General features: G+C 45.1%; 1 protein-coding gene and 1 long non-coding RNA gene across 6 annotated transcripts in view; both read left to right on the plus strand.

Moving 5' to 3' along the window:
- The window catches only part of Siz (Brefeldin-resistant Arf-GEF family protein schizo), an 86,790-nt gene that overhangs the window by 12,261 nt on the left and 52,371 nt on the right, over nucleotides 1–22,158 (plus strand). The window contains exons 1-2 of one of the 5 annotated variants that reach the window (XM_076438008.1): nucleotides 333–5,310; nucleotides 17,839–17,924. The exons of 2 other annotated variants lie outside the window; for them this stretch is intronic. In XM_076438008.1, coding sequence (XP_076294123.1) covers nucleotides 17,875–17,924 — 50 coding nt within the window. In that variant the 5' untranslated portion in view covers nucleotides 333–5,310; nucleotides 17,839–17,874. Of the gene's footprint in view, nucleotides 1–332; nucleotides 5,311–16,866; nucleotides 17,045–17,838; nucleotides 17,925–22,158 lie in introns of those variants that run through there. 2 more of the 5 variants (XM_076438009.1, XM_076438010.1) reach the window with 2 other exon arrangements.
- On the plus strand, nucleotides 16,355–16,727 carry LOC143215684 (uncharacterized). The gene is made up of 2 exons (XR_013010418.1): nucleotides 16,355–16,489; nucleotides 16,586–16,727. It is a non-coding gene; the product is annotated as an uncharacterized LOC143215684 (long non-coding RNA).

Consider the following 22,158-nt stretch of genomic DNA (forward strand, 5'->3'; position numbering starts at 1 on the left):
TGTGTTCGGTCTCGACCAACAGCCACCGCGATTCGACGCGAGATTCGGTGAGAAGTTGTTGTTACGGTTGGTTAACAACACACGCTTATATATTTATGTAATAGGATATACAGTAAGGAGCATAACTGATTCCACACACTTTAAATCAGGATAACTTTTATATGAATGGACCAAACGACTTGAATTTCTCTGTAAGGCTAGAAGAATTAGTTTAGTAAATGATGTGTAAAAAATATGTTAATGTGTTAAATATATTCTTCTAGCCTTACAGAGAAATTGAAGTCGTTTGATCCATTTGTATAAAAGTTGTTCTGATTTAAACACTTTAGTGTGTGGAATCAGTTATATGTTCCTTACTGTATATTCTACCGATCAGGGGAATTGAAAAGTTACTTACTAGGTGGCAGAAAGTCATTTCACTGATTTACTACTTTAATTTTACGAAAAGAGATACATACACGGATCGTACACTGAGAAAAAAATCCTGTCGAAACAAAAAAAATATATGTTGATTCAATAAGATGTACTATTGAATAGTGCCAATATCATATGAACTTATTTTAATATTTAATACTATTGAATTTCAATAGCAAAACTCATTTCCGCCAATCATTATTGAAGTAACTACTTTTTTTCTCAGTGTACATTGAAATATACAAGGGTTAAGACAGGTTGCGAAAATGAACAAACAGAATAATTTCTGTTAGTAAACCTTGATCAATGAACTGTTTATTTCGTTGAAGTAAAACCAAAGTGTTTTCCGGCGGAAGATAACGTCAAACCTAGTATCGACACACGTGTACCCTTGAACTTCAATGCACGGATGATACACGTGTATTGAAAATAACGGGTACACGTGTCGAGTTAAATGTTCATTGAAGAATTACACGGATTAATATGTATACGGATACATATTAGTACACGTGAATATATGTATATATGTATACGAGTGTCCTCAATGCACGTCCAAAACCGTGATCTCCGTTTGCTTACGTTCGCGCAAAACGAGACAGAAAGGAGACGAAAAGAGATAAGTCACCGACTCCGAGCGAACAGACGGTGAAAAAAAGTGGGAATGTCCAGGTTCGTTATTTGTTTCGCGATAGCGTTATTCGTCCCGATAAAGCAGCGCGCGGCGAGAAGCGACGCGGAAAAAAGGTCGGCGACCCCGGGCGACTCGCGTGTCCAAAGGCATTTAAGTGCTCGCGTAATTACGCGCCGCGACAGAGGGGTGCACTTCACTTTTCTCACGACCCTGCTCTCTCCCCACCCCGCCCACCCCTAGCCCTCCATGCCCCACGTTGCACCCTTTCGCGGCCTCACGTTGCAACCTTCGAATCCGTACCGCGAATCCGAATGCATCACGTTCGGAGCGCTAACCGCCTCCTATGCACTTCCCTTTTCGCGTCTTCCTTCTTCGTCTCGTTCCTTTCGGAACAATGGGTACGCTCGAGCTGTAGGTTTTATGCGTTCGCGGCGTCGTTCATCTGCAGAAACCAAGTGCGATTTTACAGGTCTCAGTGCGCAGCTATATGCATTACTCTTTAGCGGAAGTCTTGCACTCCAAATTAACTCCGTTGGCCCTTTTATACAGGGTGTTTACCTACAGGTGGGAGAAAATTTAAGGGGTGGTTCTCGACGATAATATAAGACGAAAATGAAGAATAAAAAAATTGCGATTTCGGCTTCGTTATTTAGTTATTAACAATTAAAAATCCGCCTAAAATGCTGCAACACTTCTAACAAAAGTATACGTTGCGTACGTCAGACAGGCGCGCGACAGTCTCGTATCAAGTGAGAAACGCATGCATACCTTGGTTCTCATTTGGGGCCCCAGCGAGGTGAAAATGTTTAAAAAATCGATGGACGACGTTGAACCTACCTATGTACTCGTTAAAATCCACAAGGGCATTTCTAATATCCGCCCTATGGAATTATCGAGTAGAAGGGGTCAATGCCCTTTCACTTTTAAATTCTTTTCACAAATATCCACAAATCCTTACCACTTACGATACATTTTCCCACCTTACCAACGCCGGGTTAATTTATGTGAATACACACGAAATTAAATACAACACAATCTTTTCGGAGGCGCGGCGCAAAATCGAACATTTTCCAAATGACAGATGTTGCCGATTATGATTTCATTGTGAAAGCAGCCATGTACTGAACAATGTACGTGTACGAAGTGTTGACTTGCGCAAAAACGACGTTGCTTTCCGGTCCCCTAATATTTTGACACGCGTGAACACGTGCGTTTCAGTGCACGTAAGTATATCCGTGTATTAAATAGTATCCGGACTTGTACACGGATTATATTAAATAATTACCCGTGTATTCTCAATATGTACACGTGAAATGGGTACCTCCGGTAGATACGGCCAAGCTCCTCTCCAATTTTGTTCGCCGCTAGAGAGAACCTCGACGAGAGCGCAACCCAGTGCTCGAGATCGCCGGATAAGGACCGATGCAGCCCCGATACACCTATGCGCGCAACGTAAAACATAGAACGCACACACGCGTTCTCGTCGAGGGCGGCACCACCCTGCCACCCTTCCGGTGCGCAAGCCACTCGAATAAAAGGGTTTCAGCCGGAGGCGCACGCGAGCCAGCGTAAATATTTGCGCGGTTCCTCCCGCGGGTATTGCCCGGCGATCATCTCGACGATCCTTTTGCGTGGCTCTTTTCGCCGGCGCTCCGAGCCACGTTGCGTCGAGTATGCGCTAGAATAAATCAATTTATTTAATAATTCGCCCCGAAGAGAACCTTTGCCTTTCGAATCCTCTCGCGTCGCTCCACGTAGAACCACCCCTGAACCAACTATGTACTGTTACATACTACTCGAGCTTCATTTTGTCTTTTTCACGTCTCCCAGAGCAACGCTCCGGGGCAAAACCCAGTCGGAGAAAGACTCTGAAGATACCTCCTACCTATCTTCTTCCTCCGTTCTCTGGGTCTAGAGTGCCCTGGGTTTCCGCGACTCTGCTGTTCTCAGCTTTCAAAGAGCCGTAGGAAGCGTGGCGTTGAAGACCGCGGCGCGATCTCTTCGAATTTTTCTCCGTTCGTTAGAATATTCTAGTCTCCCGCGAGAATCGCCATGTTCCATGGATTTCACGAGAGTTTAATCTACATTCGTAGAAGCTACCAGCGTTGTTAGCAACGATTTTGTTAGTGACGATCACGTTCTCAAAGGTCGAATACAAATTTCAGTGGTTTCTAAATAATTTTGATCAGACGGAAATGTAATAAATCGGTAGACTCGAATTCAAGGAAGCTGTCAGCGTTATTAGTAGATTGCGGATCTTCATGCATTTATAAAGTATTTATAATTGGTTGAACGAAATATAAAACGGTAAAAGGTTTTAAAAATTCAAGAATGTTGCTTTTAATGCAACAAAGTCGATAAAGGATGAAATCAAATTTTATGTTATTCCTGCTTTCCACATTATTATTGCAAAACATTTGTATTTTGCATAAAGATCCGCTGTCTAGTTATTAGTAACAAGTAGTGACGTCCGGAGCATCTCTCGGAGGAAGTAGGCGTGGCGGACGAGAGAGATGGGCGTGATTCGGTCGCTCCGTTCGGAGCAGCGACAGTGCCCCTCGGGGCAATCCACGGTCGCAACAATTCTTCGTTAGGGAAGTCAGTGTCGCCAGAATCGACCGAAACTGGTCGATTGTTCCTCTCCTGCTTTTTCCCTTCCAATATCCCGTTCCAGCACCATGAGCATACTCCAACCAGTGTCGCCAGATGAGGGGAGTCACGGTTAGATGATATACCCCCTCTCTGATGACCAGAGTAGAGTAATATGTGACACGTTGCGCGTGCGCGAACCTTGTATTCCCCTCGAGTGCTGGTTTGGTCACTTTCTGGCGACTCTGACTCCAACATCGCCCACTAAAGGGGCCTATTCACGATCAAGCATGTTGCGCAACAATTATTGCGTAAATCCAAATTGTATTCACGTTGATAAACAATTTGAGCAATCGTACTGACGATATTTGTGCAACACTGCCCCATTAACGTTCGTTGTGCACAAAATATCAGGAAATTCTGATTTCACACAACAGGTTGCGCGATTAGTCAATCACTGTCATTCGCGATCAATCATGTTGCGCAAAATGCTTGCCGTAAATAGGCCCCGTAAGACCCGTAGACCGTTCCCGTATTAATTTGCTCATCAGAGAGGGGGTAAACTGTATTCCCCTCGATTTCCTCGATCTGGCGACACTGGTGGAAGTCGAGCACCTCGTGCAGGCTGTTGGGCGCAAAAGGGTCAACCGATGCGATGTTCACCGGTCAGTGGGACGGTCGTCGCGCGTCGCCAGCGGAAACGTCGATACCGTGGACCAACCATGGTGCGGTTCTAGCAACGCGTTCCCATCATTGGTAGAAAGACCGATTCTTCCGTTATGCACGAGCATGATCGCAGTGTGGCGACGACGTCCGGAGCTTCCACCAATCCGTACACCTCCGAGGTTCCGGAATCGACGTCCCTGGAGGTGGGAATCTTGATGGAGAAGCGCCCGGGTAAAAGCGGCGAGCAGCGAAAGAGAAACATCCCATTGGACGTCGGCGCCGAGGACAAAGGGTCCGGTCCGCGGTGAATTACGCGCGGAGCACACGCTCCGGAGTGCGAGCTGAAGCGAGAGTCGTTTTCCCGGGAGCGTCCCGGTTTCGAACTCGAGGGAACAAAGGGAGAGAGAGAGGGATAGAGAAGTAGTCGAGACGAGAGTCGAGACGAGTCGCGTCGAGTCGAGCCTATGTAGTCGAGTCGAGACGAGCCGAGTGGGGCGCGATGCGTGGACGCCATGGACAGAAGGGGAGAAATTTCGTAGGGGACAAAGGGACGTCGCGACGGCGCAGACTCGGAGTATGGGCGTCGCGACGCTTCCTCGTCCCCTTCACCAGTGCTGCTCTAACGATTCACCGGTGTGTCGTGACGGCTGGTTCCTCGCCATTCATAGCCAGCTCTCGGTTCTCTAACACTCTCGGCGTCCATTTCTCCGTCTTCTCCCTTTTCTCGGCCGCGTCTCACGACGCGTCGGGTCGCGTCGGGTCGCGTCACTCTCGTGGAGAACGTTCGCGAGAGCACACTCGGCCTCTCTCGTTCTCTGTTCGCTCTCCGTCTCTCGTCTGCCCTCTCTTCCGCGCTCGCGGCCGACGCGGTCTACTCATGAGGCACACCTGTGCACACACGAGGAGGCACACCTGCAAGCCTCTTTCGCTCACACGCGCGCCAACTCGCACGTGCGGATAGGCGTAGGCGTGCACCGGGCCCCTCCTTCCACCTCCTGACGGAGCATCACGTACGTACGCATCCAAGGAAGCTGTGCCGCTTCCACGAAACCATTTTCTGTCTTCCCCCTGTGTTGTATCTCTTCCCCTTCTCTCTCTCTCTCTGTGTGTGTGTGTGTGTGTGTGTGTTCCGCGAGAGAATCAACCCCTTTGCCTCCCACCGCGGTCCACCCTTGACTCGGGCGCAACCCGTACCGGGATTCTTTTGCATGCTCGTGGACGCCCCTGCGCTCGCCTCCAACCTAATCGCAGCTTCGCTCTCGATGAAATCGATGGAACGCCGGGTTGCCCAGCCTCTCCGCGAGTTGTTCCGACGCGCGAACCCCCAGGACTTGTTTATTTACGGACGAGATGATATTGTTCGCGTTGGGCCTCGTTCCCGCGACCAAACCAGCTTCAACGTCACCCAGCCACGCGTACTGTTGGACGGATATCGGATCAAGGTGCCAACACACTAGCTAGTAATTTGTGACAGTTGTGAACGCCTCTGACACAGCGGCCACAAGTCGCAAAAGTTCAAACAATGTGTTTGTAGCACACGTCGCGCCCTCGCGAGAATAGTGACACAACTGAAAACTGCAGCATTTGAGAAAAATCAACTGAAAGAATACCATAAAACTTATATTGAAATGGTTTAAGCTTCTTTTAAAGTGGGTTTGGTGAATTGCGAGGTGGAGATGTGACGCTTTTCGTGCATGTTTTCAATGACATAACCTCAAAATTGCCATTTTTCAATTCGTGACACTTTTCTCGCGGGGCTGCGATCTGTGCGAACGAGTGTGCACGCTTCCGCAATGTGGCAAGTGTGTCCGCACCTTAACGCGTCTGTTCGCGACCGACCGTTTCTACTTGCAGCGTTGCGGCTGCGAGTTTCGTTCTCCCGGGAACGGAAACGTTTTATCGGTAGTTCGGAGACTATGTGTGATATTCTTCCCAACTTTATTTCCTCGGGAACGAAGCTCCTCGGACGTTATTCGACTCGTTATTTCTTTTAAAGCGTCGGAGTTTCACGAACGCCGAGACACGAGAGGAAACAACGACCGGCTAGAGAAACTGGTTTAGCCGCACGGTTACTCGGGTATTTTACAGGCATTTAATCCCGCGTGGGTCGCGGTGTCGTATGCTCGGTAAAAGGATCGCAGTTTCGCAGTTCGGAACGACGTCGATCGAGAGGAACGCGAAATCGGCTCGGTGACGAAACATGGTCGCGCGCTCGTGCTCTCGCGAAATTCGCTGACACGAGCCACCGGCACTTTCCACCGATTCCCGAAACGAGTTGCGCAACATAAACCATCCGCACGATTTCTTGACTCGGATCGACCAGCGACTCGAGATCGCTAATCCCCAGGAATTTATCTTTTATCGCGCGACGATCTTTTCCGTTATTTTACGCTTTCATGACAGAAATGCGTAGCTGTATTTGCGAGAGAAGTTTCCGTCCTTCGATCGAAGGGTTAACCCCTCGCCGTAACATTTTCTTCACAGTTTTACACTGATTAAAAGAAATTGAAGAATTTAATGCTTAAATATTGATTCGGAAAATTTTCAAGAAAGGGTAGAATATACAATTCCACCGGATTTCGTACAATTTTTATCTATTTCAGATCTGCAGAGGTACTACCACTGAAAATAAGAGATTCTATTATATTCCAGTTTCTTCTCAGATTCGTCTACAAAAACTGGACATTACATAAACTTTGATTTCATCTAAAAAGAGAGGCGTACCATTCGTATTTGTAAGACTTTGTTGAAATAAATGTTCCCTTTTATATCGATCGTATAATTGTTAATAAAAGATGTACTCTAGTTATTACCATCAGCATGTTAGAACAGCACGTGATCCGTTGTTCCAAATTAGTTAAAATAATTTCATTAAGCAAGCGAGTAACAAAGTACACAATTTTGACTTTCAATGTTTAATTTACTGATGGTAATACCACTAGTTTTTCTGTTTAATAATTCACAGACGCAGTTATTATTTTCGTAGAAAATGATCTAAACATAGATCGAAACGGTGAAAGTTTAATTCAATTTGCAAAATTGCTTTAGATCGAACCAGTGCGCCGAGAGCATTAGTACATCTTTTATTAACTTCGTTGAAATCTTCGTCACGAGTCTGACTTGAGTTAAAATACGGCAAGGAGTTAATGCAAGCCGAGGAAACGTCGGTTTCGATAGAGAAACGATTTCCGGCGGATGGATTCCACGAGAAGTACTACGGTTGGTTTTCGTGGTCGATCGGCTCTGTTCGATATCGCTTCGTTCGAACAATTCCTTTTCGCTCGTCGCTCATAGGACGCGGCAATCGTCGACTTCATTTCCTGCTTCCTGTCTCCCATTGATTGGCTATTGTCGAGGCTTTTTCTGCGAATAATAACGAGGCGCGGTCCAATTTTTCCGAGCCGGCCCGTCGTCGCTCTGCTCTGCTCCGTCGAAAGTCCCGAGGCTGCGTTTCGAAGCGATGGAATGCTACCTTCGTTTCTGCTCGCTAAACCTAAACCAACCGAGCACCAGAAGTATTTGTTATTTGATAAAACTGATCCAATTTATTTCGGGATTATACGCTTTTTATTACAGTATATGTTTCGATTACGCTGCGGCTTTGATGCATTTACGACAAAAATGGGTGTGCGTAATTTCAAAAACTTTCCTAGGTCCTGTGTCTTGCAATAAATGCCTGTAACTTTTATTTTGCACAAAGGTGTGCGTTCTAGTTTCGATAAAGAATAAATATAATTCGAAACCGGTTGTTTGACGAGTGGTGGAATTCTAAAGCAACTCTTTCGAACGGCAAATCTCCGGGAACATTTCCATTCGAACGTTGGCGAGTTTCTCGCAGCCTAGGTTCCGATCGAGAACGGAAAGCGATGGAATCGGCGAAGCAAAGTCGATTCGCGAGGCAGTCGCGCGCGTTTCGAATTTCTCGGTGCCGGTTCGTGAAAGGTGGAGCGATCTCGCGGAGAGCGCGCAAAGCGTTAGGCGAGCGCGCGATCGTGAGCGATCGAGCGATCAGCCGTCTTCCTCGAATCTGAAATCGTGGAAAAATGATTTCTCCGCGAGATCTTGCGTTCAGACTTTCTTTGGGGAAAGAGAGAGAGAGGAGGGGAATAGGGACAAAGAGAAAAGAAGATGGTAGAAGAGAGGAGGTCCCCGAGGACTCTCTCGAGGTCTCGCGAATTGCACAGGGGTGGTTCGAAGAAGTCTCTGGGGAGGGGTGAAAGCGAGGGTTCCACGGAGAGGCTTAGGGGTGCAACGTTTTCCCGCGTGACTATTTTCGTGGCCTGGTGTTTTCGTGGAAACAAGTTCGGCCAGCGAGGAGGGGGTTGCTCAAGGGCCGACAATGCGAGTACACGCTACCCCCCTCAACCCCTCTCTCGCTGGTTCTCTCCTATTCTCTCTAGTTCTCTCTTCCGCCCCCTGCGCTCTTCGTTCGCCGCCGGTTGCTCTGCACATGCTCGTGCAATCAATAGTAGTCGCACGTGTGATTTCAGGTTACGCGGAGCATGCACCCCTCGTTAAAAAGGAATTCTCTCTCCTTCAAGGTCGATAAATAATTCAAGGGCCGATCGTGCATTTTGCATACTCCCTGCGGACCGGCCAGACCACTGGGGTGAACCAGCGGCGATCTCGACGGACGTTTAGGAGACACGAGGTGTCTAGACTGTCTAGACTCTCGAGCGAGATCGAAAAAGACGCCGCGCTAAAAAGAAAATCGACTCCTTTCGAACGACGTTGCGTCTACTTGTTCGGGGTAGGCGATATTTATTATAAATCGAACTGAACGAAGACTGTTTGACTCGTCAACCCCTTGTATCACCCGGTATATTCGATATATGTAGTACCAGTAACACCATAAACGAGCACTGGTGACGTCGCTGTCGCGGATGGCTGCAATTTGATCTACGATCGGCCCCAAGTATCTACGCTAAACCGGCTCTACAATTTTTATTCTGTAATTGTTGGAGTTACAGAGATGTGATAAAATGGCGTTGTGATAAAACTCGCACGGAATTGAAATAAATTCAATCGTTTCCATAATACCACTTTTGTAGTGCTCGGTAGATTTAATCAAGGCCCACTTTAGGACTCCGGGGCGCCATTTTGGCTGTAAGTGTGAGAAAAATATTGATGTGTTAAATACCCAATTAATAGAAAGTTTGATTTTATTAAAATAAATGCTCTTTTATTAAAATTTAAATAAAATGATTTGATTTTTATTGAAAATAAATATATATCTTTGTGTAAAAAGTATATATAAATTCTTAAAGGGCGGCAATTTGTCTTTTTGTCCGGGGCGACGTAACCGCTAGAGCGGGCGCTGGGTTTAACATTAACCCTTGCACTCCGAATTATTTTTCAATTTTTTATCTAAAATTGACTTCAAAGGACAGGTCCTTCGCTGCTACTTATTTCAAACACTTGAATTAATTTAGTTCATAAAATAATGTGTTTATAAAATAACTGATAAACTCATTTTTCACGGGTACATATGACAACCCATTTCTTTTACATTTTTCTTTCTCCGATGTCGATAAATCTAAATAAATTCAATCGTTACGTTTGCATAAGGCAACGCATACCACTTTTGGGGTGCTCGGTAGATTTAATATAAACCCTTTGCACTCCGAATTATTCTTCAATTTCGTTGCCGACAACTCTCTACTATTTTAAATGTTTTATTTAAAATTTACTTCAAAGGACAGTTCCTTCGCTGCTACTTATTTCAAACACTTGAATTAATTTAGTTCATAAAATAATGTGTTTATAAAATAACCGATAAACTCATTTCTCTGATGTCGAGTCACGCTCGATAAAGGATTGCAGAGGGTTTAATGTGGAACGAAGAAGTTTCTCTGATTAACGAAACGTTCGATGAAACGAAGGATCGTTCCAGGCCCGAAGATTCAAGACACTGGCTTTTATATTTCCGTCCCGTCTCTGCGGCGACTGGCGAGCACCCAGATCGCGGTCTGGAAGGTGCGTGTGGACGTTGCACGCACTCCCTTGCATTGAAGTGTAATAATAACAGCGAGATTGTACCGGTAAAGCCGCAGATGGTCGGGTCTCGGGGTATATGTTTCTCGTCTCTCGCGGCGCAACATAACGGGGAACATAGGCTGGCGCGGCTGCCAGTTTCAACCGATACATGGGCGAGACAGACGCGAACGGCCAGCAGCGTTACCACACGCGTGCTTAGAGAACACGCGTGTGGTGCTAGAGCGCAGTTAGCGCTGCCAATACTGCCAGCGCTGCTAGTGTTGCGGAGGTTTGCGGCTTTGGAATGACCAAACAAGGCGAGTCTACGTGGGTTGAACGTATCACCCACTGAAGCCCGAACGGGCACGTCGACTTCTTCGATCGACATTCTATCTTCTACCTTCTCTCTCTCTCCCTCCCCTCTCTCGCTCTCTCTCTCTCTCTATCCCTCCACATTTCTAATACGATAACTGGAACCATTGCTACACCTGCTCGGTGCTGCGATCGATTGTGAACGATGCTCCGACGACTGTCCAGTCTCTACCAAAATGCGCTACAACCAAACGATCTTATAAATAGACTGCGAATTTTATTGGATCTATGAAAACCAGCCGGTGGAATTCATTTGCGATTTTTTAACGCTAAACCTACCGAGTATTAAAACCGATTAGCATGTTCTAGCTTGCAAAAATGACTATTCATTTAGATTTTCTGCAGTTTTTACAACGATACGTGCTTGGATACGGAATTTCATCGAATGAAATACGGAATTTCCGCGTATGCAATTTTGTAATTTCAATAATTATGAAATGGAGAATATAAAATCGGTCATTTGACCGGTCCTACATTTTTCACTTTGAAAAAATTGATTCGACAAGTTTCCTCGTTCAAACACTTATGGCGCAATAAAAATTGCACGAAATGGAAATAAATAGAGCCGTGTCAGTTCTATCGGCTAAAACATTTTAATCGTTTTCAGTGCTCGGTAGTTTGTAGTGTTAAGGTCGCCAAAGAAGAAAATCGCCGCTAACTATCGAAAGAGAAACCATGAAAGGTAGAAGTAAAACGTCCCTGTTTATTTTATTCGCGAGACGAGAAGGAAGAAAATGGATGCGCGACGGGGAGCATCTCCTCGAACGTGTCTCTCCGAACGGTTGAAACTGTGCCAATCCTCGAAACCGAGTTCCGTCGCTGCATAATAAAACAATCGGATCCCGGTGGAAAAGGGCCAATGTCAATACGTTGGCTATCGTGGACGCGCGTGGGCTCATTCACTCGTGGCGGCGTTCCACATTCTTCAACTTCGTCTTCGAACTCTGATCATCGAGCTTTTCCATCCTTCTATACTTCTATCAAGAGAAGATGGCAATTTCTTGAAGGACAGTGGGACGCCGATTTGTTTGTTTTCTTCGTGAAACATAACGTCGTTGGAACGTAAGTTCGTTTGTAAATTACAATTGAAAGCCAAAATTCAGATATTTATTCATAGATTTATCCAATGACATATTTTCCATTGTGTTCTATTACTGTTTGCCATTTTCGAGGTAGCTTCTCGTGTTATTGAATAAACATACGAATAAATAGCTTAATTTTATCTTCGATTCTTCATTTGAAAACGCCGCTACGAACTTTCTTTCCAACCGAATACTTGTAACGCGAAATATTACTTAACCCCTTGCCGTATTTTGACGAGCCACACTCGCAATGAAGGTTTTTAACAAACTCTGACAAATATCAGTGAAAAAACGCAGTACGAAGTATGAAATAATTTCCATTTAATTTATGTGAATACACGCGAACTGAAATACAATACAATCTTTTCGGAGGCGGCGCAAAATTGAAAATTTTCCAAATGACAGATGTTGCTGATTATGATTTCATCGGAATACGGTGAACTTGGAAATCAGTAGGTGGCAAGAGAAGATACATTAATATGTCAGAGCATGTAGAAGAATTTAAGGATTTTCGTGATTTCCAGTGTAGAAAATTTTCAATTTTGCGCCGCCTTTTATACAATTTTTTTTACTTTGCATACGGATTCGCAGTCTACTTATCAGGTAGTAGTGTCAGCGGCGTAAATATCTACAAGTTGTGCCATCTTCTCGAGGAATACGTACATACAATGTATCGGCTCTACATCCGCTCGCTTGAATTTTTTAGTCCTGATTCCCAGCTTGTGTAATATCGTGCAACGCGGTGTAATCGTAACGTTGTTGGATATGCGAGTCGTTCGCAGCCCAAAACGTTTAACCACTATGTCAGTTTCTCCATTTTCCGTTGAAAATGCGTTTCCCTGATAATTGAATTTTTTAGTCCTGATTCCCAGCTTGTGTAATATCGTGCAACGCGGTGTAATCGTAACGTTGTTGGATATGCGAGTCGTTCGCATCCCAAAACGTTTAACCACTATGTCAGTTTCTCCATTTTCCGTTGAAAATGCGTTTCCCTGATAATTGAATTTTTCGGAACGAATGCGTACTGCTCCGTCGATAGTTCTGTGGTTGTAAGGAAAAACGCCGCTTGCCACAATTTCAACTGAGTTCATTAATTGAGCTTTATAGTATAGGATTTACGTATCTACCAGAGACAGAAGTCCCATGCAATATGTCGAAAGTGAAAGTATGCGACATGCGGCGCGTTCTTCCTTAGAACCACAGAATCTTGATCATAAGATTCGTGCGAACGAGCAGCTCGTATGTACCGTGCAGCTTGCACGAGCGAGAGTCACTTAGTATGCATTTATAGTTGATCAGCGAGGCGAGCTGTGCGGTGAAAAAAAAAGAAAAACAATGAAAATACATATGTACTTTTTCATTAGTATGTGTCGAAATGTTGTCGCGAATGTTGGTTTGTTTTCACCGCGCCGCTATCTGTGGCGACTGTAGCGACACTCACAAATGTGAAGTTAGCGTTGTGAAGTTGGCGTGATATTCAAATGTTTAAAAAAGTTATTCTCTTGTCGTTGACAAAATACAATTTGTTTAATCAATAGTTTGCCATCAATGAAGTAGGATCTAACAATATTGTGATCAAAGAATTTAATTCTATTAAAGTTTTGTTAATAAACTTCATCTTAATTTATTTATTGGAATCTCTAATATAATTCCCTAGAGATTTACCAAATATCATCGATGCTCGCCGCTCCACTATAAATGCACCCTTAGCTATACACTATAGGCTCACGAGATAAATTCGCGGAGAGAGAGAGAGAGAGAGAGAGAGAGAGACGCGGCGAGAGCACGTGGAAAAGTTCCAGGAATGGTACTATTGATTTTCGGCTGCTCCTTTTTCGACCCTATCCGTCTGCGATTCCGTCCCCTCTCGAATCGTTCTCCGTTGGTTCTCCGTTGGTTCTCGGTTGCACCCTCCGCGATCCGTGCATTTTATATCGCCGGCCATGCGTTATTCCGTCACGTTTGCCAAATGGCAGCAGGAATAAGTGCCACGGGAAGGGTGTCTTTAATTGCTCCCTGGAACCCCTAAACGCGAAACAGAAACAAATTACGAACCGGAGCGCCATACCTCCTTTTTTATTACTTTCTCCCTCTGCCCCTTTCTGCCACGTCTGGCCGTTTGTCGTATCGTTCGACGCGGTGGCAGTTTATTCTCGAAAATTAATTAATGGGAAACCCTTCAACTATTTTCTACGTCATCCTCGATGGATCGACCTATTGAACGTCTATCAAATCACCGAGATCGCGAACTTTTTACTAAAGTATATCCCAAGAGAGATTAACCCCGCGAAAAGACCAGCATTCGTTCGTCTTTGCGCATCTTCGCCCTAATTGGTTCGATAAAGTGCGGAGTGGGTAGTGGAGTGAGAGATGATAGGCTCGCTGCGCCCCCACCATCTTCTAAGCTGCGCGAAACGGGATTATTCTCTCGTGGGACAGAGTTGGGCATTAATCGGTTAAAATTTTAATCATGAATGATTGATTAACAGACTGCGGATTTTATGCATTTATGACAAAAATGAGTGGGTGTAATTCATAATAGCAAAAATATCAGAAAAATTTAAACGTACTATCATATTATTCTCAACCTACTGAACATAATAGGGAAGAAAATAAATTTCTAATTCACTCCAGTTTTTGTTGAAATTCAAGTAAGAAATTTTTATTTTACATAAAGATTCGCAGTCTATTGATTAATGTGTACGATTAAAAAAGAAATCATCGAAAAATCGACGATTGATTCAATCGATTGATGAAGTTAATCGTCAATCATTGATTAAAAAAAGAAAACGTCGAAAAAAACATAAACCACGTAAACAGAGTTTATATTATAGACCAAATGACAATACACCTAAACTCAGTTTACGTTTTTGTCAGTATTTTTATATAGTTTTGCTTCCGTATTTCATTTTGAAATTTCAGTAGTTCATCATTAATCAGTTATTCGATTGTCGATTACAATTGGAAGGAACATAATCGTTAATCGCAATTAACGACTAAACTATGAGATTAGAAATTTAGTCGTCAGTCGTTGATTAAATTTTTGCCGAACTCTGGCTGTAGAAATGATTTCACGTCCGCGTCATGGGAAAGAAATCGAAGCATGGAACCCCACGCCATGGTGCGACGAGATATCGATCGACCAGGGGTTCCGGACGTACGCAACGCGTACACCCCCTCGTTCGCGGGGGCGCAACATATAATTTCCATGAACGGCTACGCAACGTGTCTCCCGTCGAACGCACCGAGTTATCGTGACCGCCATTCGTTTCTGCTCCCTCCCACAGTTTCGCCGAGTTCGCTCGCCGATTAATTTATAACATTCGTCATTTGTCGCTTTTATCATCCCTCTGCATTTTCCTCATTCGCTTTCTTTTAGTAAATAGTATAGTAAATAGTTTGCTGATTTGATAAGAATGCTGACAAATAGACTGCGGATTTTATGCATTCACGACGGAAATGAATAGGTGTAATTCGAAACAGTGAAAAGATTAAACGAGTTTAACAGTGTCGATACAGTATTTTTAACATATGAAGATGATTAATGGGGACAAGAAATTGTTAATTAGCTTCTATAGATCGTACTCAATGTGTGTAAACATTTTATTTTGCACGAAGATCCGCAGTCTACTGATGAATCGTTTCTAGCTCACTGCAGTTATTGTGGTGCAATTATAGTAGCTGATTTATAACAAAAGTGGGAGTAGATGCAATTCAGGAAAGTAAAAACAGACCAAAATAATTTAAGAATTGTAGAATCTTATTTACGACGAAAATGAGTAGGTCGAATTTAGAAGAGTAAACAGAGATCAAAGTAGTTTAAGAATATAGATGAATCGTTTCTAGCTCCCTCTAGTTATTGTAGTGAAATTATAGTAGCTGATTTATGACAAACATGGGAGTAGATGCAATTTAGCAATTTAACAATTAGAGTAAACAGAAACCAAAGTAGTTTAAGAATATTAATGAATCGATTCTAGCTCACTGTAGTTATTAAACAAAGAATGAAAAAATTTCTGCTTGGCCCCTAGTGTTTCTTATCGACTCGGAGAATTTTTCTACGTCTAACAATAAGTAAGGAGCCTCTTCGCCGCGAGATTAGAACGGTCGATCGACCGTTCCGAGCGGCAAGTCCCGCAAATATTGTTTGCGAGCGAGCGTTGTGTGCCGACAACAAATATTTGACGGTGTCGCTGGCTGTAGCCGCAGCTAGGATAAATTAGGGGCGTAATTGCGTGTGTTTATCGGTGACGATAAAATATAAAATATGTACCGAACGATTCTGGATCGCGACGCGCTCGCGTCAGCGGCTAGATAACCGGCCGATAAGCGGGGGCGTTTCGTCGATCGGTTTCGAACCTCCGACGACAAAGTTCGCTCTCGTCCGAGCCTGTTGACGTTCACAATGGTTCGGGTTGCGTAAACCGTGGATAGCAGGTGCCGCGGAAGAAAAAACAGGATGACGGTGCTCGTACGCACTCGATAACACGAGATAAAACAATCGGATAAGCGCCGATGCGCTCCATTATGAAATCGATAGTCGTTCACTCGCACTGGAAAAGCCGTGCAACCGATATAGATCGAATTTATTAGTCGTCGGTCGTTCGCCGATCGAAACGAAATTATGCTCGGAAGCATGCTGCGTATCGTGTTTTACTGCTGGCAGATCGGAGCGAAGGACAATTCGACGGGAGTCGGTCATTGGACCGGCGCTGGTAGATTTACTGTTAAAAACGAGTTTTCCCCGCGATGTATTCGAGTAAGTCGAACTCCATTCGGATTTGTATCAGAGTCTCGTATTTATCAGTTCCGATAGCATCGATCGAATTAATTCAGCCTCGTGGAATTCTTTCAGGGTCGCGGCTGGTTAGTCGGACGCGTTAATTACCCGCAAGTCGCTTTCCGATTCGCGGAAAGATGCGATAAACGTTCCGGTCGAACGCGGAACTAGAGAAGTTTTCTGGGTGAAAACAAGAGGGGAGGGAGGAGAAGAGAACAAATGTGTATCACTGATAGAGCAGATAAGATAACGGAACGTAACATTTCCCTTTGATTTGTTTTTTTCGGGAGAGGAGAGAGAAGCTTTGTTCGGGTCAGAATCGCGATCGTCACTCTGCTCCCGCGCTCTCTATCGCCGTGTTCTCTTCTCTCTCTTTCTCCTCTGCTCTCTCCTTTCGTATCGGTTCGTTTCGCGGCTTTCCGTCGGCCATTTTGCATCCCGCGTTTCCGTTGAATCTCGCGAGCACCGGTTTCCGCGTTGTTCCCTCGCTGTCATGTGCTTCCTGAACGTGTTCCGCGGGAAATGCAGCTACAGGTAAAAAGAAACACCGGTCTTATCTCGTCCGTTCTCGTATATTCTCCGATGATCTAATCTCCGATGATCCAATGAAAGTGTGTTGGTTTCGAAGCAAGCAAAATAAAATCTAAAATATTCAACAGTATGTACTCTCTCTGTCTTATAATAATATTTAATTTGTCCCATAATAATAGTAGCAAAAGAAAATAAATCTAGAACGCAACATTTATTATGAGAAACTAGATTACGTTTTAATCAATAAATTAAAAATATTACTCCCAATTTTTATTTTGAGTGTTCTTTTGAGTTTTTATTTTGAATTTCCTGCGAAGCTTTGCTTTTCCTATATTCGTGAGCTTAAAATTATTGGAGACATCGTTCTTCATCGCGTCCAGCATAACTTGTTCTTTCTTCATCTTACTTTTACAATGGGTTGATATTCAACTGAACTAGAAAGTTAGAAATTAGAAAAATAATTATAATTCGTAATAATTAGGTTACCTAAAAATTGAGAGACGTGTCGAAACAAATGAGACAGATGTCATGAAACATTGATTGATTTTCTAAAATTATTAATTCAGTTAAGACTTGTGTCCCCACTCTACCTTCCCCTTCTCCGACGCTACTCCCCACGCTTTCGTCACGACCCATGCGTCGGAATGTCACGTGACTAATCCGGAATCGACAGAGAGAGAGAGAGAGGGTAACTTCCTCTCCTGAATTCTTCGCGAATCGTTTCTCCGTGCGTAACGAAATTGTATATCAATGAAGACGCGAACGTTTCGATTGATCTGGGACTGTTTCTGTTACAGGTAAGCCTCGACTTCAGCCGAGAACAGGATCGCACGATGATACACGCGTGCACATGGTGCGAGCACCTGAGAAACCAGCGTGTAAAGTGAGTAGCGCTCTCAGATGTACCAGCGTACAGTATTTCTATCGTCGTGAAACGAAACGCTAGCCAGTTCCCACTGTAACCTCGCCTCGGATCGGATCGACGAGGCTCGAATTTGGTCGTTGCACCTGTTACCGTTACCGTTACACAACCAACGACCGTCTGCCTTCTCGAGCCCGAAAACTTTGCGATCGTAAACACATGTTAGGGTACAGCTTGTCAAATCTAGCTGTGCGGCTGACCAAAACATAGGAATGCGCAAAGAAATACAAAGATTTCCCCTTGCGGGGGTCATTCAGCCGCACAGCTAGATTTGACAAGCTGTACTTGTCCATCTTTTTCTTTTTCTTTTATTTTATAGACGTGCGGAAAAATACCTTTACGTACACCCTCCCCCCTTCCAAGATGGTAGTGCGGGGCTCGGGGGACACAGATGGTCGGTGTCCCCAAAACCCACTAAAAAACCGCACGTCTAAGACCTTTGGCCCTTTCCTCTCTCTCTCTTCGATTGCCCGAGGGAGCACAGCTTTCTGCACATCTCCTAAGCTGTGTCGTATTTCGGGCTAGCGCCACGCCTTTCAGGCTTATTAAACACCGAAAAATATTAAACACGTGTTTTATTGTTTCGGCTAAGTACGCTTTTTAGGGGTAGAAAGCACTCCTCAACCTCTGGAGATGGAAACGTTTGTGGCTAATTATTTCTTAAAGGATACAGTTTCTGAAAAAAGTGCTAGATCCGGAGTTGTACAGTTCAGAGTGATGCACTTGATGGTGTCCTTGAAATCGAGCTTGAGGTCGATTGTCAGGGTCAATTAAATTTGGAAATAATAAGCTGGACTTGCCGGATTTAGCAGTTGCCGGACCTTGAGCGCATCCTGTATCTATAATCAGTAATTTTATGCGAGGACTCTAAATCTGTCTTCAGAATTGATTTGTTGCGTTATTTTCCCAAAAAAGAAAATAATATGAATCCTTTAAGAAATAATTAGCCACAAATTTGTTTCCATCTCCAGAGGTTGAGGGGTGCTTCTTACCCCTAAAAAGCGTATTTAGCCGAAACAAAAAAAAACACGCATTTAAAATTTTTGGTGCTTAATAAGTACGTTAAATTTCATTCAAATCAGTGAGTATCAGTTGGGTAGTGTTACTTGTGAGTCTGAAGAGAGTGTATCCATTCTAGTCTGATACTCATCCTTCTCCAGTTCCTGTAACTCCTTAGTTCTGGATTGTGTCTCTCCATTAATTCTTCCACATTTGTACAATAAAATTGATGTCGTACACCGAGCAAAATTTGTCACGTCCAAACAGGATGTATTCCGAATTGGACGTACTCCAAAGAAGACGTATACCGAGGTATCATTGTATTTTTTCCTTGCACATTCTAGTTGACATTATCGAGATCATTGAATTTCGTGGAATTTCGCCGAAGCGATTGTTTGCCGTTCGCGGAGCACCGTCTTTGGAAAAGTTGGACGAATTTGCATCGGCGAGCGGCTTCATGCCCGCTCGACTATAGAGGTAATCGGATCGGTGAATGGTCAACTCGGACTAGGTCACTCCGCAGTCGCAACTATTGCACGCGCAAGGTCGTTTTCCCGCCTTTTCCTCCGTCTCCGCCTGTACTTCTGGCTTTATCCCTCTGGTCTCGTTTTTCCATCGAGTCGCGGATATACCGAACGAATTTCTATCGATACTGGTCCGAGCTGTAATCCTTCGACGAAAAATCACCGAATTTCTGAGGACAACGTTACCCGAACGAACGCGTTCGTAACAACTCGAAAGAAATCTAAACCGTTGTACTGTTGATATTCGGCTCAATTCTAATGAGTTTGCCGACCACTGTTACAAGGCAACGTATTCTAGTGATAACGAAATTGTCCGTATAGTTATAAAAAGAAATCGGATCAACGAAAGATCCCACCAGCAGCAGTTTCGCCGACAACAGTGCATAAAACGCGGAAAAGTTGGGATCGCCGAAACCGAAAATAGCGGATGGAAAATCCAAGATTCATCGAGATAAATGGTAGAGTGGTTCGTTAACGGGTTATTCGTGTTTCGGAAAATTGGATGGTAAGCGAGAGGAGAGAGCGATATTTTATTCGTGTCGCGGTGCTCGCGGCGTGCAGCACTCGGCACTCCCGCGATCGATCGGTCCCCGTAACACGATTTCGTCGATGGAATCGAAAATTCGATTGCCACCAGAAATACGAGGTGTTGCCAAGGAAGTCGGCGCAGTGCCGTGTCGATACCGCATGAAATTCCTCGGATCACGGAGGATCGTTAACCGAGGAACGCGAAACCGGGCTAACCCGCAGCTTATTTCAATCGGAATGATTCGCCCGAACAATCCCGTTGCTTCGAGGAAGTTTTATAACCGTGCCTCTATCGAGACCAATCTTCGATTGCTCGCAATGTTCTCGTAACCTTTTCAAAGTAGTCTAAAATTAGTCCAGAGTCCGGTGAATCGCGGTGGCCAGGCTCGAGAGCAACTAGATCACGCCCACGCGGGGCAGCCACGCCCACGAAGCGACGTAATCTTGCTTACTGCTTTCTGGTTTGAGGAGAATCGACGTTCAGGGCTCGTAGGGAGAATGGATCGATCCAGCATCTGGATCGCGGATCGACAATTTCCAAACGGTTTCGGATTAAGAGGACGCGCACATGGCGCGCCTGTAAACGCAGTTACGCGTTTTTACGAGCGTGAAAGCGATGTAAACGGTGCGGGAATCGGTCGTTCAGGCCTGGTTCAGCGTCGCAGGCGGTACGAGGCGACGAATAATAGCGAGACAGCTCTTTTCCCCGAGCTAGAACCGTCTAATCTTTGCTCCGCGATCGCTATGCGTCGATCACCGAGGAGAAGATCGCGACGTGGCGACAAGCATTCGAGAATTGTCACGTGAAATTACTCCGAATGAAGACTTTCGAGTATTATTCGGTCGATGAAGATCGAAGGGGGGCCCGGAGAATATAAATATCTTCTCCTTGGATCGAAACCCCATGGCTGTTCCACTTTTAATTTCTCCTCGGCGCGGCTCCGAGCGGAAACCTTGGACCTTTCCGCGACACGATGGGAGATCCTCCTACAGTCGTCCCACCGTGTACTCTCTCGAGGTTTCTCGCGGTAATTCAGCCTCCGGGCGACGACGCTCGCCGATGCTCGCCGACGCCGCGGATACTCGCGCGAGCTCGGTTGCGAGTTTCTCGCTGTTCCTCGAGCGTGAAGCCGAGGAGCCGGAGAATCCCGTCCACGTTACACGCGATGCTCTATCTCTCCTGCGTGTTTGATTTCGTTTGAAAAAAAATTATCGTGGCACGGCGAGCGCGCGGCGATTCCGATCGCGATCGCGTGCCTCGACCAGCGACTCGCGAAACACTCCAGTAAACAAATGTATTATGCATAAACGGTGCTCGCTCGCGATACGCCCGGTTTACACTGTTCGCGGCGATCCTTCGGCCTGGATTCCCCGACACGAAAGTTTCAGCGCTCCGCCGATTAGCATCATCCCCGATCCCGATTGTTGACGGCGGAGGGTCCGCGTACTCCGTCTCTCTATTTTCATGCGAAAAGAGAAAACGCCGCGGCTGCTAAAATTGTACCGACTTGACTTCGCGCCAACTACTCCCGGCGAGTATGCGTCGCGACGCATCGGCACCGATATCGGCATATCTCGCGATTCTGAAAATCGTACAGTTATTAGGGTGGATTTATAGTGGAGCAGCGAGGTGAGCTGTGCGGTGAAAAAAAAGTAAAACAAAGAAAATACGTATGTACTTTTTCATTAGTATGTGTCGAAATGTTGTCACGAATGCTGGTTTCTTTTCACCGCGCCGCTATATCATCGATGCTCGCAGCTCCACCATAAATCCACACTTACACCGCAAATGAATAACGAAACCGGACAAATGGCTGTCGGACGGCCTTTATTCTCGGAGAAAGATCGATCCTCGGCTGGGGCTCATCGGAGACAACGGTATTCCCAGCACGTTCGAGCGATCATCGTTATCGCGTCAGAATATACGTGTGTGTACACACTGGTGGCTATGTACGTTGTTTCCACGTGACGCTCGCTCGGTGAAAGTTCCACGAACATGGAAAACGTTCGATACCCCATACACCGTTTTCCCGTTCGAATTCGCCGTATGAAAATCGATCGATTCGACTTTCCCGCGACCGGACTGTCGATTGTTTAATGATCGGCGACACGCTCGTCGCGGTCGCACCTGGAACCGAGCGATT

This window comes from Lasioglossum baleicum, chromosome 14 (assembly GCF_051020765.1).
Source record: "Lasioglossum baleicum chromosome 14, iyLasBale1, whole genome shotgun sequence".
Taxonomy (NCBI): Eukaryota; Metazoa; Arthropoda; class Insecta; order Hymenoptera; family Halictidae; genus Lasioglossum; species Lasioglossum baleicum.